Source organism: Salvelinus fontinalis, chromosome 32 (genome assembly GCF_029448725.1).
Source record: "Salvelinus fontinalis isolate EN_2023a chromosome 32, ASM2944872v1, whole genome shotgun sequence".
Taxonomy (NCBI): Eukaryota; Metazoa; Chordata; class Actinopteri; order Salmoniformes; family Salmonidae; genus Salvelinus; species Salvelinus fontinalis.
In genome coordinates this window covers 37,845,888-37,866,383 of record NC_074696.1, presented here as the reverse complement: position 1 = coordinate 37,866,383, position 20,496 = coordinate 37,845,888, and the positions used below count along the sequence as shown (strand labels likewise).

General features: G+C 45.6%; 1 protein-coding gene across 3 annotated transcripts in view; it reads right to left on the bottom strand.

Annotated features, from left to right (window-relative positions):
- Nucleotides 1-3,674: 3,674 nt before the first annotated feature.
- The window catches only part of LOC129831258 (protein capicua homolog), a 36,109-nt gene continuing 19,287 nt past the window's right edge, over nucleotides 3,675-20,496 (bottom strand). For 2 of the 3 annotated variants that reach the window (XM_055894464.1, XM_055894463.1), the window contains 14 exons: nucleotides 19,751-19,883; nucleotides 19,019-19,194; nucleotides 18,571-18,709; nucleotides 17,559-17,641; nucleotides 16,379-17,276; nucleotides 15,878-16,017; nucleotides 15,549-15,709; nucleotides 13,596-14,158; nucleotides 12,169-12,392; nucleotides 11,845-11,990; nucleotides 8,206-8,357; nucleotides 6,914-7,057; nucleotides 6,445-6,570; nucleotides 3,675-6,277 (listed from right to left, as the gene is read on the bottom strand). In XM_055894464.1, coding sequence (XP_055750439.1) covers nucleotides 5,991-6,277; nucleotides 6,445-6,570; nucleotides 6,914-7,057; nucleotides 8,206-8,357; nucleotides 11,845-11,990; nucleotides 12,169-12,392; nucleotides 13,596-14,158; nucleotides 15,549-15,709; nucleotides 15,878-16,017; nucleotides 16,379-17,276; nucleotides 17,559-17,641; nucleotides 18,571-18,709; nucleotides 19,019-19,194; nucleotides 19,751-19,883 — 3,372 coding nt within the window. In that variant the 3' untranslated portion in view covers nucleotides 3,675-5,990. The remainder of the gene's footprint in view (nucleotides 6,278-6,444; nucleotides 6,571-6,913; nucleotides 7,058-8,205; nucleotides 8,358-11,844; nucleotides 11,991-12,168; nucleotides 12,393-13,595; nucleotides 14,159-15,548; nucleotides 15,710-15,877; nucleotides 16,018-16,378; nucleotides 17,277-17,558; nucleotides 17,642-18,570; nucleotides 18,710-19,018; nucleotides 19,195-19,750; nucleotides 19,884-20,496) is intronic. The other variant, XM_055894465.1, reaches the window with a different exon arrangement.

Below are 20,496 nucleotides of genomic sequence, written 5' to 3'. Positions count from 1 at the left end.
CCACTTTAAGATGACTGATGGCAGGGGCGAAAATCTGAGATCAACCTTGGAGGGGACAATTACATTAAATTTTCTCAAGAGCAATTCCTGAGGGGGACACCAAAAGTAGTGCTGTAACACATAGCATACGTTGTTAAATGTATATTGAGGAACCATAATTCCTACAACTGGATAATTGATAGGTACAGTAGTTAACTGAATGGTTTTCCCAACTTGTTCAAATGTTTAAATCATTATAATTCTACTACTAATAATAGTTATAGCAGTGCTCCTTACCAGTCCAGTATGTATGCAGGTATTCGTACTTACAACCAGCAATATCAAGAAAGGTCAGTAGGTGACAATGGTACTGTACACTGTATGGGTGTAGTTTTCATAAATACAATGAACATGGTGTGATCACATCTAAAAGAATCTCCATTGAGAACCATCACAAAGTTGGTCTCCGTATTGAATTGACCTTTTAATTTGACTTTTTCTGATACATTTATATAGTCATTAAATATGTCCACCTGGCCTGAGTCTATTACAATATCTTTGCAAGAACAAAAAGCTTAAAATAAGTACAGTTCTAAAAGCAAAATAACTACTTCAATGAAAAACCCAAATAAATCAACCAAAATATCCTTCAGTCAGTGTCTCAACTCTTCAAACAGCAGCTATGGACAAGTATGTCGCACAAAGTATGCAATTTTAAATAAAATAACATGAAATAAATCATTTGTAAGTGTACTGAAAACTACTAAACAAAAGAACAACTATCAATTACACCATGGGTTCTCAAACAGGGGTCCATGGACTAATTGCAAGGAGTCCGTGAAATAAAAAAGTGTAATGAATGTAGTCAGTACCACAAGGTTTCCAGTAAGTTTACATATAATATAGAGGGGGTGGAGGTCCCTGAGGACCTTGCCTGCCTTGCCTCAAAATATGCAGGGGTTCCAGTACCCCAAAAAGGTTGAGAACCACTGCTATACACACTACTGAACAAAAGAACCGAGCATATGTTTGCGGGTTTCCTCAACAACACATCAGTTGGCACTTTCGCAATTCCCTCGCCTGTTGTCTCCGACACCCTGTATAGCCCAATAAACTCCTTGTGAGGGACAAGGTCATGGTCAACATAACGCAGACAGACATTCTCCTGTTCAGCACCAGAGACATCTTGAGTACCATCAACAATTAATGAAAATTGTACAATCGGAAGAGACCTAATCTCAGCTGCAATGCCTCGAATGACTATTGGCCATGATGTTCAGAATTTCATTCTGTGCTTTGGGGCCTGTGTACATTGTGGTACGCTCTGTTAACCACTTCAGTAAAATGGGATCATCCTCTTCTGCCCTAAGTTTCAAAATCTGGTATAAATTCCCACTGTCATCCGTGTGGCCTCTAAAGGCTTGTCCCTGTCTTACTACATGCCGCACCGAACTAACAATTTTCATCAAGCAATGCCTTGCGTCATCCTGCTGTTTACCCCACGCGCTGGACATAACTGGACACTGATTGGATTTAGCTGGTGTGCTGTTACAATTACAAAGTGGCGGTGGGTTTGGCAATTTTGATGTGCTGTGAATTTTTCAATGCCTTTTCTCCAGTTCCTAAATCCTGCACTAATGAAGGCAGCATCAGCTCTTTGGCCAAAAGATGGCTGGCTTGAAAACCCTTGGCTACAGTGAAAACACAACACTCCTTTTATTGATGGATTATAATGTAGCCAGGGGAAATCGCGAAACCATCTCTCTTGAAACGTCAACATCTGTTGGCAAGAGTTTGCGGTTCTATAAATTGTGGGTGTGGCTGATATGGTTTTGTGCCATCACTGTGGTAACTGGACAATGCTGTGCCACTGTCCCCTATACTGGTGCTGCTGGCAACAAGGGTGACACTTGGTCCTGCCGTGGCTGTGACACTGTCCTCTGAAGTCTCTCTCCCTGGCTCTTTCCCTTTCACCACCCTAACTGACTCAGTCTGTCTCCTAGAAAATAAATAAGGTGTTTGCCGTACTCCTAACTACCGGTACCCAAAACTACACAATTAATCACAACAGCAATACCATTGCCGTAAACAAATCTTAGTTTAGTCACCAGTTTAAGTTGAGAGTGGGGGTATCCATGGCATTTTCCAATTATGTCCCTATTTTACAAGTCAAAAAAATTGAGAACCTTTCATAATGTTGCCAAACAAAGACTCAACAAACTTACCTGAGACTCCCTGTCTGCCAATCTGTCCCCAACTCTGCTGTCTGTGTGCCATCTGTTGCCTGCTCTGCCTAATGACATCATTGTGAAACATTTCCATTAGCATTTCACTTCTTTCTTATGAACATTTTATCAACTAGTCTTTGAGATATTAGGATACTAGAGTTCTTACTATGCGTTTTGGTGTACTGACAAATACTCTGATGTCCGTCTTCTTACTTTTTTCTGCCATTTTTCTACCTGGCTGGCTGGCTGGCCTAGCTGCACACACACACATTTACACAACACATGCTGCAACCTTTTGTAATTTAAATAGTTTGTTTCATATTGGCTGGCTTCCAACAATAGCTGAATTTGTAAAGCTAGCGAGCACCAATTCCGTTTCTGTGTGTTTGCTATAATCTTTGCTACCTGGTTAAATAAAGGTGAAATAAAATAAAATAAAAAAAGTTCACTAGCGACAATTTATCTTTTGCAACGAGACCATTATATATATTTAAGACAATAGTAGAAGAGAGTGTAGTTCTGTTCTGTTCAGTTTGGACTTCAGTTTATTGCTAACCTTATTACAGGGACGTCGAAGCACTACAGCTGCATGCTGATCTTGGAATAAACTGACGATAGCAAAGATTCCATCTTTGACGACGCCACATAAATGGAATAGGTACTAGCTAGCTTGATAGTTAATGTTTGCTTTAGTTTGCGCGCTAGCTCTGCAAATTCCCCTAGTGTGTGAACCCTGCCAACATAAAAATAAATAAATAACATTGCTATGGACCTGCTATGGATTGATTGGATTAACCTCACGTCAGTTACGTACATGACCCTTTCGGACAGTAGATACGAACTCTCTATTACCTTGCCAGCTAAAGAACTGGCAGTGGATCAAACCATTGTGAGGCAAAGGGCGGGGGGGGTCGCAATCTTTTGAAATTTAAATGCGGTATTAAGTGTCTATAATCAGCACAAATGCTTTCAATGCGTATTATTAATATTATTGAAATTACATAGTTATGTTTACAGTGATATATTGGGGGGGACAAATCATATTTTTCCAAAGATGGGGGGGTCGTGTCCCCCCCGTCCCCCCTGGGATTTCCGCCTATGACTGATGGCACAGGTGTGAGATGTCTACTTGTGTATGGAAAATCAATTAACAAAGGGCAAAGGGAATCTCAAAATACTGGTGATTTCACTTTGTGGAAGCAACCAGTCGACTGTGTTGGGGAGTCACTGGTTGACGTTCACTGAATTCAGATTCTCTTCTAGTCATCCTTTCAATTATCAGTACGGGCTCACAACTTTAGGCAAAACATGGGGGTGTCTACATCCACATAGCATAAAGTAGTTCTTTGTTATTACAGACCTTACAGGGGTTATTCCGTTGGAATCTTGGGTCAGTTGTACAGAGATGGATTCCATTATACCAGCACACTCACATTCACTAATCTGACTCAGAACAAAGACAAAGGATATTGTGTTATGTCTTTAATATTTTCAATATTTAGTTTTTTTGTGTGTTTTGTTTAGAAATATTGCACATGGTCAACATGCCTGTTTATGAGCTAACACTCATCTCTCTCATTCTAAAATTCCTTCTCCAAGGTAAGGACAGTTTATTTGAAGCACAATCATACAGTGTACACGCATACATGTGTGTGTGTGTATGTATGTCTGTTTGTTGCGTGCGCACATGCATGTTCATGGAATTATTTCAGGCCTCACCTTTGCAAGATTCAACAAATCTTTGACAAATTCTATGTCTTTGATCTTGGACTATCTCTTTAATATAACAAATCAAGATGTCATATAATAGTCCTTGCGACTGTAAAAATACTGCCTCTAGAATACGTGAAGAACATAAGATTGATAATGTCTTATTGTATTGTATGTGAAGGAATCTGGGTGTGGCTGATTCCATACATGCATGTGCGCAAACACACACATCATCTATATGCACATATGGAAATATATATATTTTCACACATCCAACTGTATACAGAGAAATAAAGGTATATCCATAACTACCCCAACTCTTCCCAAAACAAGTGAAGAGGCAAAAAGTGCTATTTGAATTTCTTTGACTTTAGTTAGTTAGCTACGCTCTATCTCTTCAAATATAGTAATCTCAGATCATTCTTCTTATGCCATTGTTATTAGAATGGGTCTTCTGACTGTACTGTAAATATCTATGGCACAGACCCACATAACCCACCCATTCCAAATATCATATTGCACCATTTAATAAGGGAAAAATAAAGTGGCAGAGAGGGAAGAGAGAGGGCTCCAGAGAATGCCCTGCAGGGCTGGTCTAGGATCTGCTTTCCCTGAACTAAACTAACCAGAGCCATCCTGAGCTACATAACAGAACTGACCCTGGACCAGTGCTTAAGGGCACTTTCTAACAACACTTGGATAGAGGGGCAGGGAGAGTAAGCAAGGGGGGAAGGAAAGGGGATAGAAATGGAAGAGGGGGGATTGATAACAACAAGGTCATTTCTACGAAACAATCTCTAAAAACAATACTTTCCTGATTTAAGTTGCAGTCACAAGACCACACGTTGTGCAAACACCTGATTTCAACGCTTAAAAACAAACTGCCTTCCCCCTCCTCTATGTGTCTACTGAGAAGTCATGGGAGAGGGGAAATGGCCCAAAGTAAAATTTAGAAGAGGGCTCGCGTGGGCTGTTTCAAAACCCCTTTTATATAAGTTTATGCTGGAGAAACACCAATAAGAGCCACGAGAGAAAACAGGCCACATAAAACGTGTTATTTCCACTGCAACAATACAAGATAAAACAACATATCCACTGGGTGACTCCTAGAAGTTGATTCAATATCTACTTTTGCTTGTGATGCCACTTGGTAGCCAAGTGAGCCATGTCACATCATCTGCTTCCGGTGTCCTTGGTGGAATCCGCAGCCTCCACTCGAGTTGACCAATGAATGGACCATTGTCTCGTTCAGCCTTTCTCTGTGCTCTGTTACAGCCAACCATTGTTGAGTTTGTTGCTTTGTCACGCATCACCCTTCAATCTTTACATATTTCATATCTCATAATGGCGTCCACAAGGGGGGGAACCCCAATATACAACATCCTCTCCAGCCAATAGGAACTCAGTCTGTCTGTGACAGTGATAACTGATTGGGCCAGGGATTGGGTCAATTGTCACACTGAGTCTCGCCTCCCTTTATCGGGAGCCAATGGTATCCATGCTTGACTCACTTTCTACAATCGCTAAAAACTGTGCAGGCCAATGGCTTGGTCAGGCGAATGTTGAGTAGACTGATAGACTGTGTGTGAGTCCATTTCAGTGCTGTCTGTTGTTGCAGCATAGAGGGGCTGTGGAATTTCAGTGGAGGTTACATTTGGATACATCCCAACCACTGTGCTGAGGAGTGGAGGGAGGGAAGTCAAGTCAATGGCAAACTGCATCCGCACAAATTGTTACAACGTGCCGTTGTGTATGGTCATCTTTCGTGTGACAGTGCTTGTGACTGCCACCCAAGAGTAACAGTCTGCGTTGGTGGGGTGTGTGTGTATGTGCGAGAGAGACAGAAAGAATTGTGTGTACCACAGAATGTTCTGTATCAAACTACAAACTACAAATGTGCTGAGAGTACGGCCAGTACAGAACTGTGCCGACGAGATACTGAAGTCCTGTTACTACATGTACAAGGACATGCAGTGGGTCACAACAACACTCTCTCTCTCTTTTGTCACTTTCTCTCCATCTACTCCATTCTCTTGTTTTTCTCCTTCTTTCCATCCCTCTTTCTTTCCATTCCTACAATTTACCCAAACTCCTGGGCTCCTCGGGACTCCTCCCTCTTTCTCCGGGCTCCGTCCCTGTACCATCTCGAGTGTTAGTATTTGAGGAGCCGTTGGCAGCGGAGGTGGAGTCTGTTGACCCCGGGACCCCTGTTGTTGACCCACCGGGCTCAGAGATTCCAGGGGTTCCAGGTGTGGCTGTCTGCATGATTTTCTGCCTCACTTCCCTGATCTTCAGCTGCAGACACCCCTTGGAGGGAAAGGTGTCTGAGTAGCGCGCCTGGAAGGCTGCAGTGGCCTGGGCTAGAGGAGGAGAGGAGAGAAAGCAGATGAGCCCTCTGAAGAAAATAGACTAGTTGGTTGTAATCTGGTCTTGCTCAACCGCAAAGCCAGTATACAAAGTGACCAATGAGAGTAAACAATTCTGCTACATTAGTCAATGAGAGAAGCAGATGGTGCCTGTTGGCTACCTGAAGGGAAGAACCCGTGTTCCTGGAAGAGCTGCATGACGAGAGCCCTGCGCTGGTCCAGAGTCCTCCGGAGAGAGGAGTACGGCACTCTGTCCATCTCCCCCAAGACATCCTCAGACTCAGCAACTAGAGAGGGATACATGAGATGCGAGAGAGATGAGAGGAGAGAAGAGCGGGGAAAAGATGGTGATTGAGAGAAGTGAGAGATGAGAGGAGTGAGTAACATGAAGAGGGAGTGAGAGGAGAGAAGGGTGATTGACAGAAGTGAGAGAATGGAAGAATGGAGAAAAGAGGAGGTAACGAAAAAATCGAAAGTAATGAGTGAGAAAAGAATGCAAGGAGGAAGGGAGTAACTAAGGAAAAAGCTATTGGGGTCTACCAAAAGTAGTGCACTATGTAGGGAATAGGGTGCCATTTAGGACACAAAACATAACCTATGACAGACTGTCGTACACTCCACACTATTTACCAGCTCTGTCAAAGGTGAAGATGTCCCCCTCACACTTGACGTCGCTCTTGGGTGTGTTGGGCTCCGAGCTGCAGCTGGAGAGACGGCTACGAGCTGCAGTCTTCCTCCTGGGAGAGCTGGGGTCCTCTGCAGACGAGTCCAGGTCTGAAGGGGAGGAGGAAGAGAAGTAGAGGAGGAAGAGGAGAGGAGGAGGAACAGAAGAGGATTGGAGAAGAGGAGGAGGAAGAGAAGGGGAGGAGAGGAAGAGAAGAAGAAAAGGGGAGAGGAAGAGAAAGAGAAGAAAGGGAAGAGAAGGGGAGAGAAAGAGAAGGAGAGGAAGAGGATGAGAAGGGGAGAGGATGATACAGAAGAAGGGGAGGGGGAGGAAGACAGAGAAAGAGGGGAGGAAGAAGATACAGAGGAAAAGGAGGTGGTGGTGGTGAGTGAGTGAAGAAAGAGGAGGCAGATATAGAATGAAGAGAAGGCGTTTTTAACTCCAGAATCCAATAGAACATGGAATAATATTATCATGTATTTCTGGTCTTGACGGAGGAAAGAAATCCGTTCAAATTCATTTGAGTGGCTGTGCTAGATTCATATTACAATTTCTTTTGAATATGTTGGACAAATCTCTCCCTAGTCATGCTTGTTTCAAGATATGGCTTAAACTTAAACCTCCAATCCCAAATCTTGAGACTGACCAAGACAGCAGGGAAGATTATTGGTATGACACTTCCCTCCTCTCTCCAGGATATTTTCCAGGAGACCATCATCAGACAGGCCAGAAAGGTCATATCGGACCCCACACATGCACCGAACAGAGTTCCAGCTGATGCCATCTACGAGGCGTTATATGGTGCCTATATGCAGGCTGAACAGATATAAATATTCACTTGTCCCCGAGGCAGACGTGGGAGATGGCAATGACGGACTGGAGCTGGCCTGTAGGCCTTAAAGGGATACTTTGGGAATTTTGGCAATGAGGCCCTTTATCTACTTCCCCAGAGTCAGATGAACTCGTGGAAACCATTTTCGTTAGCGTTAGCGCAATGACTGGAAGTCTATGGGTATCTGCGACTAGGTGGAACAGCCTTGCCTTATTAACTTTTTTTGTGTGGGTGGGGAGGGTGGTGTATGACGGGGTGTTATTCTCAATTGATTCTATGTATTTCTGTATGAATGTGGAAGAGGCTGCACTCTCTATTGTCCAAGTCAAATTTCAAAATTGTTAGAGATTCAATTTGTATAGCGGACAGGCTAAATTTGTAAACACATTTTTCATTTTTAATGCTATCTCTCTGTCTCTCTCTCACCTGTGGAGTTCCTTCTTTTCTTCCGGTAGCTGCCCAGTATGGCTCGGGGAGAAGTGGCCAGACTCTGGAGGGTGGGAGAGGGCAGCACCTCTTCTGGTCTGAACTCTGGCAGCTCGGCAAAGCGCTCCTCAAAATAGGACCCCGACAGGACCCTGGTACAGTTGAAATAGAGTTAGATTTTATGAGGCCCATGTTGGGATCGAACCGTACCCGACTCCACGAGGGAGCTAAAAAGGGCTTAGCCCCCTCACTTCAAAGGTGTGCCTCCACAGTTTTTCTGAATGGTATCAGTGTAACGGATGTGAAATGGCTAGCTAGTTAGCGGGTACGCGCTACTAGCATTTCAATCAGTTACGTCACTTGCTCTGAGACTTAAGTAGGGTTTTCCCTTGCTCTGCAAGGGCCGCGGCCTTTGTGGAGCGATGGGTAACGCTGCTTCGTGGGCAACCGTTGTTGATGTGTGCAGAGGTTCCCTGGTTCGCGCCCGTGTCGGGGCGAGGGGGCGACGTAAAGTTATACTGTTACATTGATGCTGTTGACCCGGATCACTGGTTGCTGCGGAAAAGGAGGAGGTTGAAAGGGGGGTGAGTGTAACGGATGTGAAATGGCTAGCTAGTTAGCGGGTACGCGCTACTAGCATTTCAATCAGTTACGTCACTTGCTCTGAGACTTAAGTAGGGTTTCCCCTTGCTCTGCATGGGCCGCGGCCTTTGTGGAGCGATGGGTAACGATGCTTCGTGGGCAACCGTTGCTGATGTGTGCAGAGGGTCCCTGGTTCGCGCCCGGGGCGAGGGGACGGTTTAAAATTATACTGTTACATCAGCACAATGGACAGAGCGCGCCACGGTGTATGTAGCGGGGCTATATAAAGCCACTGAGACGGTTAGGTGTGACTCCTCTGGGTTTCCATAAAAAGAGTGAAAAAAACGCTTCTCATTTCTGTTGTAGGCTAAGTGAACAACGTGATACGCCTCCGCCTGTAATATTTGATTTTGATTTATAAAAGGCGGGGTCAAGTTTACCGGTCAGGTGCCATATTGAATGCCGAAATGTCTCCCATGATTGGGGTGTGTGAGGTTTTCATCCCGACACTGACTGACACTGAATTGATTATGACGAGCTCTCTCCAGAGCCCGGAGAGGACAGGGAGTTCTCTGACCCATTCTCCGGGCTTGGAGAAAAAAATGACTGCATCGCAAAATGTTCCTGGGTGTGGCATGGAAGTTGCATCACTGCTGGGGGCTCTGGAGACAACCCCAGGGTCCACTGTTCATCGTGTCGGGAGAGGATGCTTCCTTAACTGCTTCAACAAAGCCCCTGATTAGCCAAAAGGTTCATGGACAGTGTTTAGGTCCTGGGCATCTAGTTCATGGCTGTGCTGTGATGTTCCTTTATTTGCTCTGCCAATCTACATTCACCAAATGGACACGACATGTTGGTCAATACGCATCATGTACCCAGTGCTCGTTTGGAATGTGCCATTCTGCCTTGCTGTCACATGTCCATTAGTTTGGGTAGTGTGTGCCTTTAATGTGGGTTGACAGAAATACTGAACGGTAATGATTTCAGTTGCAGGGAGAATGACCAGTGTTACGTCCTGACAATGTTTATGAGGTTACTGCTTATGAATGAGGAACGTGTCTCCAGCATCATTAAATATGTTGAGACCAGATTAAGGAGAGGGGTGTGTGGCGAAGAGGTGCTATAGCCACTTCCCTCTCCACTATTGCACACTGACTCGCGCCAATTCTGCCCCACTATTTGTTTTATTGTGTCAATGTTTATCAATGCCCTGTGAAATATGCACAAGAGTGTACAACATTTTAGGAAGACCTTCCTGATATTGAGCTGCACCACTCCTTTCTCCCTCAGGGCAGCCTCAATTTGGCTGGGCATGGACTATACAAGGTGTCGAAAGCTTTCCACGGGGATGCTGGCCCGTGTTGACTCCAATGCTTCCCACAGTTGTGTCAAGTTGGCTGGATGTCCTTTGGGTGGTGAACCATTGATACACACGGGAGACAGTTGAGCGTGAAAAACCCAGCAGGGTTGCGCCAGGCACCTACTACCATACCTCGTTCAAAGGCACTTAAATACCTTGTTCAAAGGAACTTATATTGTTTGTCTTGTCCGTTCACTCTCTGAATGGCACACATACACAATCCATGCCTCAATTGTCTCAAGGCTTAAAAATCTTTCTTTACCCAGCCTCCTCCCCTTCATCTACACTGATTCACATGGATTTAACAAGTGACATCAATAAGGGATCATAGCTTTCACCTGGTCAGTCTATGTCACAAAAAGAGCAGGTGTTCTTAATGTTTTGTACACTCATTGTATATTCATCAGTGAAGTTACTATTAATGTCTACATATTCCCCCATTAATTTAGAATGTTTGGTTACGGAAATGTTGATAATTCATTCAATATAATATATATTCATAGCATTCTTATTCTCCAAAAGGAAACGTTGTTTGGAGAGCTCACAAACTACGCAACACTTGTGATAAAGAACTTTTGGTTTATTTAATTGCATTTACCTGTCAATTTCTTCATTGTCTTTGTTTTGGAGAGCGTAAGTCTGGTTTCTCCGTCATGTTTAATGTCGTGTGAACGTGCATACAGCGCATTCTGAAAGTATTCAGACTCTTGACTTTTTCAACATTTTGTTACATTACAGCCTTATTCTAAAATGGATTAAATTACGTTCTGTCCTCATCAATCTACACACAATACCCCCATAATGATGAAGCGAAAACAGGTTTTTAGTAATGTTTGCAAATGTATTTAACATTTTTAAACAGATATACCTTATTTACCGTACATAAGTATTCAGAACCTTTGCAATGAGACTTGAAATTGAGCTCAGATGCATCCTGTTTCCATTGATCATCCTTAAGATGTTTCTACAACTTGACCTGTGGTGGACATACCTGGCCTGCGTGCTGAGAATAGGACTGGCCAAATGTATTTAAGTGCCCATTTTGGGATGTTCTAGTTAGTTAATGTTTGGTTAACTCAACGGGAGGTTGTATTTGAGCCTGGTAGACCCCACTAATGCATTATTGGTTAAGACAGGTTTTGCCTGATGAGATTATTTTGAACTTTGTATATATATTTGTAAATACCACTGCCATCTTTCAAACACCAGCGCTGTGTAAATAAATCCAACACTCATTTGCACCTCTACCTGCCTGCCTCCTGAATATTTGCCCTTACGACTACTAGAAAGCCCCTATTTTACGCTGATACAGCGCAGCAGAGAGAGGGTAGATTTCCAACCTGTCACTTCAAAAGCACTCAATGATCTCGGAGTCTCTGCATGTGAACGTTATGTTTATTGTGGTGTGGCGTGATATAAACCGAATTCAATACAATTCCAATGCAAGAACCCCCCCCCAGAAATGTAGCCCTCTCGCCGATAACAACTGCCCCTTTAGTCACTTTATCCTGGCGCAGGGTCTGGATCGAACCCTCAACATTACTGATGTAAGCAACAAGCTCCAACCAACTAATTCCCTGGCTACAAAATCTTCTCCAATTGGTCATAACTGTCAACTGTCAATACATGTTTACTGTCAACTATGGTGACATTTTAATTTCCTCCCATTGCCCCCTCCCCCAATCCCTGCCACTCACTTGTCAATGAAGTCGGAGGGCTTTCTGAGTGGCGGAGGGCGGAATTTGGTTTTCTTGGCTGAGGGGGGCGCGTCCCTGTCAGTCTGTGGGGCAGGCGGAGGAGTGTCCTGTCCTGTGGGAGGGTGGGGAGGTTCCCTCGGTCCAGCCTGGAGAGAGAGAGAGAGAGAGAGAGAGAGAGAATAAAATAAGGAAGGATCAGTAACCATACCAGCAGCCTCGTCCTTGATCAGTGTTTGCGATAATTGTTTGCGTCGCAATAATCGTTTGCAGGACGATTAACAAATTAATTGCATTGCTTTTGCAATATCTATAGTCATCTCTTACCCCTTTGCTGTGGCCCCCGTTGCCACTGTCCCCTTTGTTGTGGCCCTCATGGGGCCAATCATCTGTCTCCCTGGACCTCTCTGGTTCAGGTGTCCCACATTCCATCTTTATCCCCCTCTCCCTCTCTCCATCCACGTCTGTCTGTTTCTCTTTGGCATAATCTCTGGCATCGTCCGTGTTCTCTTCTTTCACGTGGCTGGCTTGACCACCATTTTCTTCACTCCCTGCAGGAAAAGACACGATAGTGGCTCATGATTCCTAGTAAAATTACACTACATGACCAAAAGCACCAGCTAGTTGAACATCTCATTCCATAATCATGAGCATTAATATGGAGTTGGTTCCTGCTTTGCTGCTATAACAGCCTCCACTCCTCTGGGAAGGGTTCCACTAGTTTTGGAACATTGCTGCGGGGACTTGCTTTCATTCAGCCACAAGAGCATTAGTGAGGTCGGGCACTGATGTTGGGTGATTAGGCCTGGCTCGCAGTGGGCGTCGCAATTCATTCCAAATGTGTTCGATGGGGTTGAGGTCAGGGCTCTGTGCAGGCCAATCAAGTTCTTCCACACCGATCTCGACAAACCATTTCTGTGTGGACCTCTCTTTGTACACGGGGGCATTATCATGCTGAAACAGGAAAGGGCCTTCCCCAAACGATTGCCACTAAATTGGAAGCACAGAATCATCTAGAATGTCATTGTATACTGTAGTATTAAGATTTCCCTTCACTGGAACTAAGGGGCCTAACCTGAACCATGAAAAACAGCCCCAGACCATTATTCCTCTTCCACCAAACTTTACAGTTGGCACTATGCATTGGGGCAAGTAGCGTTCTCCTGGCATCCGCCAAACCCAGATTCGTCCGTCGGACTGACAGATGGTGAAGTGTGATTCATCACTCCAGAGAACGCATTTCCACTGCTCCAGAGTTCAATGGCAGCGAGCTATACACCACTCAAGCTGACGCATAGCATTGCGCATGATGATCTTATGCTTGTGTGCGGCTGCTCAGCCATGGAAACCCATTTCATGAAGCTCCCAACAAACAGTTCTTGTGCTTACGTTGCTTCCAGAGGCAGTTTGAAACTCAGATTTTTATGTGCAACACGTTCTGTGAGCTTGTGTGGCCTATCACTTCGCGGCTGAGCCGTTGTTGCTCCTAGACATTTCCACTTCACAATAACTGCATTTACAGATGACAGGGACAACTCTAGCAGGGCAGAAATAGCCAAATCCACTATTTTGAAGGGGTGTCCACATACTTTTGTATATATAGTGTATATAGTAGCACAGCTAGTTAGAAAAGAGGCAACTATAGCAGAAGAGGTCATAAGCAGAGAGGTGAGGAGAGGAGAGATGGAGGTGAGAGAGGAGGTGAAAGGGCACAGAGTGAGAGTGAGGGCAGGCGGACTACAGTTTTGACGTACCTGTTGGTGTGTTGCTGTTGGACGTACCCATTGAGTTAGCACCGGGTTTGCTATGTGCCTCGACATCCTCTGTCATCTTTTCTTTCTTTATGCTCTCTTTCTTTGTCTGTGTCTTGGTCTTCCTTTGGGCCTGGCCCTCGACCTTTGGCTTGTGCTCCATCTCTGCAGTCAGGTGTGGCATTCCCTCTTCATGTGACCGGGTCACGTCCTTTGAACCCTGGACGCCGACAGCCAAGTGTGATGATTGGCCGGACACTTCTTGAGCCAAATTGGGGGGCACGGAGGTTATGGTAACCACATCTGGCGCCAGGGTGACGTTCTGGGCCGGGTAAATGGTGGTGAGGAGTTGACGTCCGGTCCCCGGGGCTCCAGGGGAAAGGGCTGGGGCTAGCCAGGGTGGTTGGCCCGCTACGAGAGGGTGCACAAGGGCGTGGCCGGCCGGGGCGATGGCGGTGAAGCCCAGCGTCGTCAGGGACGATGGCAGGTAGGCGGGGCCTGAAGAGGGAGGGGCCTGGACTGTTGCCGTGGAGACCACTCCGGTGCCTGATTGGACATAAGTGATCCTAGAGTAAAGGAGAACCAAAATGCAGGAGGGTCAGCTATGTACACATTGTTCTGATGAAGGTCAATTGACAAAGGCACAGCCACAATAAACTCAAAGTCTGCAGAGGTTCTCTTGTCATTAAAACCACGTGAAAGTAATAGTGGGACATACACACTGAACAAAAATATAAACGTAACATGCAACAATTTCAAAGATTTGACTGAGTTACAGTTCATTTGAAGAAATCAGTCAATTGAAATAAATTCATTACGCCCTGATCTGTGGATTTCACATTACTGGGAATGCAGATATGCATCTGTTGGTCACAGATACGTAAAAAAAAAGGTAGGGACATGGATCAGAAAACCAGTCAGTATCTGGTGTGACCACCATTTGCCTCATGCAGTGCAACACATCTCCTTTGCATAGAGTTGATTATGCTGTTGACGGTGGCCTGTGGAATGTTGTGCCACTCCTCTTCAATGGCTGTGAGAAGTTGCTGGATACTGGAAGGAACTGGAACACGCTGTGTTCTACGTGGATCCAGAGCATACCAAACATACTCAATGGGTGAGCTGTCTTCTCAGTATGCAGGCCATGGAAGAATTGGGACATTTTCAGCTTCCAGGAATTGTGCCCAGATCCTTGCGAAATGGGACCGTGCATTATCATGCGAAATATGAGGTGATGGCGGCGGATGAATGGCACAACAATGGGCCTCAGGATCTCGTCACGGTATCGCTGTGCATTCAAATTGCCATCTATAAAATGAAACTGTGTTCGTTGTCCGTAGCTTATGTCTGTCCATAACATAACCCCACTGCCACCATTGGGAACTCTTCACAATTTTGCCATCAGCAAACCACTCACCCACACGACGCCATACACGTGGTCTGCGGTTGTGAGGCCGGTTGGACGTACAGCCAAATTCTCTAAAACGTCGTTGGAGGCGGGTTATGGTAGAGAAAGGAACACTAAAATCTCTGGAAACAGCTCTGGTGAACATTCCTGCAGTCAGCATGCCGACTGAATGCTCCCTCAAAACTTGAGACATCTGTGGCATTGTGTTGTGTGACAAAGCTGCACATTTTAGAGTGGCCTTTAATTGTCCCCGGCACAAGGTGCACCTGTGTAATGAGCATGCTGTTTAATCAGCTTCTTGATTTGCCACACCTGTCAGCTGGATCGATTATCTTGGCAAAAGAGAAATGCTCACTAACAGGGATGTTAACAAATTTGTGCACAAAAAGTGAGAGAAATAAGCTTTTTGTGCATATGGAAAATGTATTGAATCTTTTATTACAGCTCATGAAACATGGGACCAACACTTTACATGTTGCGCTTATGTATATTTTTGTTCAGTATATATACTGGATAATCAGACGTTTCTCGTAGGTTAAAGTGAGTACCTTGTTGGAGGCGAGGTTAGCAACACGGTCTGAGGGGGTGTGATGCCAGGAGTCATCACAGTGGCTGTTGCCATGGATACAGGGAAGGAACTCCCAGGATGCACTGCTCCAGCAGAGTGGACATTTGTCTGGACCCTCGGCATGGGGGCGATCTGGATAATCTGTGCAGGATAACACACACATCAACAGGTCAGCCAAGAGGCTAGTGGTCCCCATGCATCCGCTGCATGGAGCATGGGTTGTGTGTCATTACTCCCGCAGTAACAACACATTTTTTTCGGAAAGTTGCTGTTATATTGTATGTAATGCTTGTGTGTCATAATCGCTACCTTGCTTCCTGGTAGAGCACCATTTTGCACAGGAAGGGGAGGAGCCACCAGGGAGCTGGGCTGAGGAGGAGTAGAGCCGGTTCTCACTGTTGCCATGGGAACCAACATCTTGCTCTGCAAGACTGGAGACTGGGCTTGGACTGGTGTGTGTGTGAGACAGAGAGTGAGAGAGAGAGCGAGAGCAAGAGCAAGAGAGCGAGAGAGAAAGTGAGAGATGTTGGTTTAGGTAAGACTGTGTTGGCATGATAACTAATGACAACCATAAGGTGATGAATCTCTCACTGACAGGTAACATTAAAGTGTTAGACTAAACAGAGGGTTACACTTATTCTGGGCTTGAAGGAGCATTCAACTAACTCACCCCCTCAAAAAATAAAACTTAGACTTATGAATTTTGGATGGTCGTAAACATATCCCCTTTGTATATAACAAAGTACCCTCCCCTTTTCCATAGGTCCTCCCCTTTTCCATCCCTGTCGGCCAATCTCTCCTCTCTCTCACCTCTTTCTCCAGGGCTGACCCCTCCCACTGTGGCATATCTTATTTCCACTCCTGCCCCCGAATGTATTCCATTGGCCAGGGAGACATGTGTGGGCGGAGTGGAGGGCAGCGTGCGGACGCCGGTTGGCTGCTGGGTTAGTTGGGGGGAGGGGGTCTTGGGGTTGGCGCTGACAGATGACAGGGTGGGCAGGATGTACTGCACCTGGGTGAGGCCAGGCTTGGCACTGCCAGGGCGGGTGAGAGAACTGGCAGGAAGGAACTGGGGCTGCAGCAGGGGGAGGGGGAGTGGTAGGGTGCTGTGGGTGGAGCTTAAGAGAGACTGAGGCGGGGCTATAAGCTGTATAGACTGGTTGGGGAAAGCACCTCCCAGCACTAGACTGGTGACCTGCAGCCCCCCCGGCCCCACACTCACGGGATTTGGAGAGGACAGGTACCCACCCCCTGCTGTGAAAGGCCCGCCTCCTGCTCCCGGTCCTCCAATCAGAAGCGTGGCTTTCTCCTCCCCAGGCAGTGCACTGAGGGCAATGGAGCCTTCCATTGGCTTGCTGGCGATGGGGATGGGCATGCTGGTGATGGGGCATACCATGTTGGTCACCATGGTGGGGGCCATCCGGACTGCACCGAGCACCTGGGTGAGTCCATAACCCAGAGCAGGGGCCGAGGTGTTGGGCGCCGATCCAGGGATGGAATTAGAGGGAACGTTCCCCCCTCCACCCCTTCCTCTTTTGGATTCTCCACTTCCCTCTTCTCCTCCCTCCATCCCTCGTTTTCGCTTCCTCTCAGAGCTCTCTCCGGCGCTGCCCCTTATGTCCCCCTTGGTAGAGTCGGAGTGAGAGTCGGCGTGGGAGGTGTTGGTGGAGGAGGGGAGAGAGGAACGGACCACTGGCTGGAAGGCTTGCTGGAGGGGGAGAGATCAAAGAGAAATGTTAACTAAGGTTCCTCCTGAATTAACTATCTTAGTGCACCAACGTAGAATTTAAACTGGATCAGACTCACACCACCTTAGCACGGGTGAAAAGAAACAGTAGGAATCGAATCTACTAGATATCTGTTAATATTCAGTAGGACAATGCTACTTCATTTGGCAGCTCCATTACTCATGAAATCTAAATTGTACCTAGTTAATAGCACCTACAGTCCAAAAGGCTAAAGAGGCTATACGGCTAAACGTGTAGAATACCTGTCCATCCGGCTCATCCTCGTCACTGTCAGTCACTCTCTCTTTACACTTGAGGTCTATGGATCCTTCAGGGCACGAATCCTCTGGACATAAAGCAAAAGGTCCAATCAGACATGATAGGACAGTAAAGACAGTAATGAAACAATAGGGAACGTGCCATTAAAAATGGACGAATACAAGACAGACAACCAACATCCCAGCTAGGGGGAAATAAGTCATCTGTGAGATAATTCCTGTCGTAAAACACTACAGACTACATGTGCAAGACATTGAGGAGCCATAGAGCAGGAACAGTATTAAAACGATAGAAACAGAATAGGTCATCTATTCTTTTTCTATGAATGCGACAGTGGACATCATAGAGATCCTATTAAATTACTAGAGGAGCTATGTCATTAACCCTCAAAGTTCCAGAAAGGGATGATAATGGCAGCCATTTTGGTCAGGGAGAAATCCAAACCAGTCTAATTGGAATGAATGGCAGTAGAGGCATAGGTGATGTATTTCCAGCATTTCTTTAAAAAAAAATTCTAATTCCTAATTCTATGGTAGCCACACTAAGGGTGCGTTTGTAAATTCACTCTGGCTATCTACTCCGATTTCAGAGCACTCTCATCCTAGTGTGCCAGAGTACAGAATAACTGATGAACTTACGAATGCGCAACACCCGCTGAATATGAACGGTGTCAGTAAACGTCGTAATTCAATTGTTGCGAGCAGCACAGTTACAGTCACCAACCCTCTAGAGTAAAATGGACAGAGTGAGGTGTTCTCTCATTTGTGTCTGGAAGTAGCTAGCAAGCTAGCCAACGTTAGCCAGTTAGCGTGGGTGCTTGACTGCCGTTGTGAGTTCAGAATGCTCAGATCATCGCTACTCGTCGGCCAGTGTGCACTCTGAACGCTCCGAGAGCGAAACGCTCTGAATTTACGAACGCCCAGAGCGCACTCTGAGCACACTCTGGCACTCCAGAGTTAATTTAGCAACACCCCCTAAATATGACTGTGACCTCACCCATGACATCATCGTCCCCCTCTTCCTCACAGATAACCATGCGCTCCTCGTCGCTGGTCACGTCCTCGCTGGCCCCACACTGTGCCAGGGAGAGAGTAGGGGGGCGGCTGCGGAACGAGCCGGTCCCTTCTCGACACAACTGGGTGAGAAATGCAGAGCCAGAAGTTAGCTCCACGGCTCCATTGGCCGCCGTGCATCACCTGGGTGTGGGCGCCATACATTGGAAGTAAAAATGGGTGAGTTCCCTTCTTACTATGCTAAGTGCTTTGAGATATACTGTTACGCAGTCTGTTACTGTGGAACTATTGCTAAACAGAGAGAGAAGAATGATGGGGAAAAAAAGAAAAAAAAAAAGAAAAGAAAAAAAAAGGATAAGCAGTGGAAAATGGCGCACAAAACAGGTAGAACGGAAGAAAAAGGGATGCCACTAACTATATCAGTCCTGTACCTTCTCCACATCTCTGGTCCGCTCCCTCCGCTCCAGGCTGTGTACTGCACTCTGGGAGAAGGCACGGGGGCGAGGGAGCTGGCCACTGTAGTCCCCCACATGATGCTCAGAGCCCCCAGGCCAGTCCGGGCCTGCCGTACCCTTCACCTCCATGCCCTGTGACACTGACTCGGGCTCTATGGAGGAGGAGGGGGGAGAAAGAGTCTTAGTAAAACCATATACACATTAAACAAGGCTGGTTTCCCAGACACACATTAAGCGTAGTGCTGGACTAAAAAGCACTTTCAATGGAGATTCTCAATTGAGTTTGCCATTTCGTCCAGTGTCCGGGAAACAGGCCAATTGCGTATATTGCATGCAAGACATTTAAAAATAGTAAACGCACTCATACAATTACACACAACCAAGATGATTCAAAATAGCTTGTACAAGCACAGGGAAAAACAAACCCACCCACACGCACCCTCAGAGGAGTGGAGTACAGACACATACCAATAAGTAGGTAACACTTTTCATTACAGTCCTCTCACTATGATGTACATGTTCCTGTAAGTAAAGTGTAAGACCTTAAGATGATAAATAAACATACACAGATGCAAACACACCTATGGTGAAAAGACACACACACACACACACACACACACACACACACACACACACACACACACACACACACACACACACACACACACACACACACACACACACACACACACACACACACACTCTGACCTGCGCTCTCCGACATGCTCCTCTCGCGTGCCTCTTTGGCCCCTAGGGTCCCTCGGCCCTCAGAGATAGACTTCCTCCTGTCCTTGTTGCACCACTTCCAGTCTGGGTGGGCCCTGAAGTGAGCCTCCTTCACCTGGGAGGGAGGAATGGAGGGAGGGAGAATGGAGTCAGTCAAAAGGAGTCATAACATGAAAAGGATAGAAGGAAGGACAGAAAAAAACCCGAATATCCTATTCTCCGGTTCAGAGTCCTTGGGTATATTGAAAGGCACAATAAACAACACAATCTTTTGATATTAACATAATCATTATTGCCTGGTCCCAGATCTGTTTGTGCTGTATGGTCTATGTACCAATGATGTGTATAAACCCTGGATTGCTGATGCTATGTATTGGCCATTGAGAGGCTTTGAAGCCACCGGTCGGCCATATTGGCACTCCCCCAGTAGGAATAGTCCTCCACAGGAATGAATGGAATTATACAGCATTTCAAATAAATGTTTCAAGAACAAAACTACATGTATTTAAGTATTTTTTTTCTGTAGTGGGGACAGTAACATTAGAACTCTCTTAAAAAAATACTTGAAGGAAAATGTTTTTATATATATTTTTAATTACATTTTTATATTTAGCTAAAATTTAAAAGTATGCATTAGGGTGTCTGTAATAGAATAATCATGCAAAAAATGAATGTAGACATTAATAAATGAATTTCTATAGCTTACAAAATCTTTTTTACACTGGAGG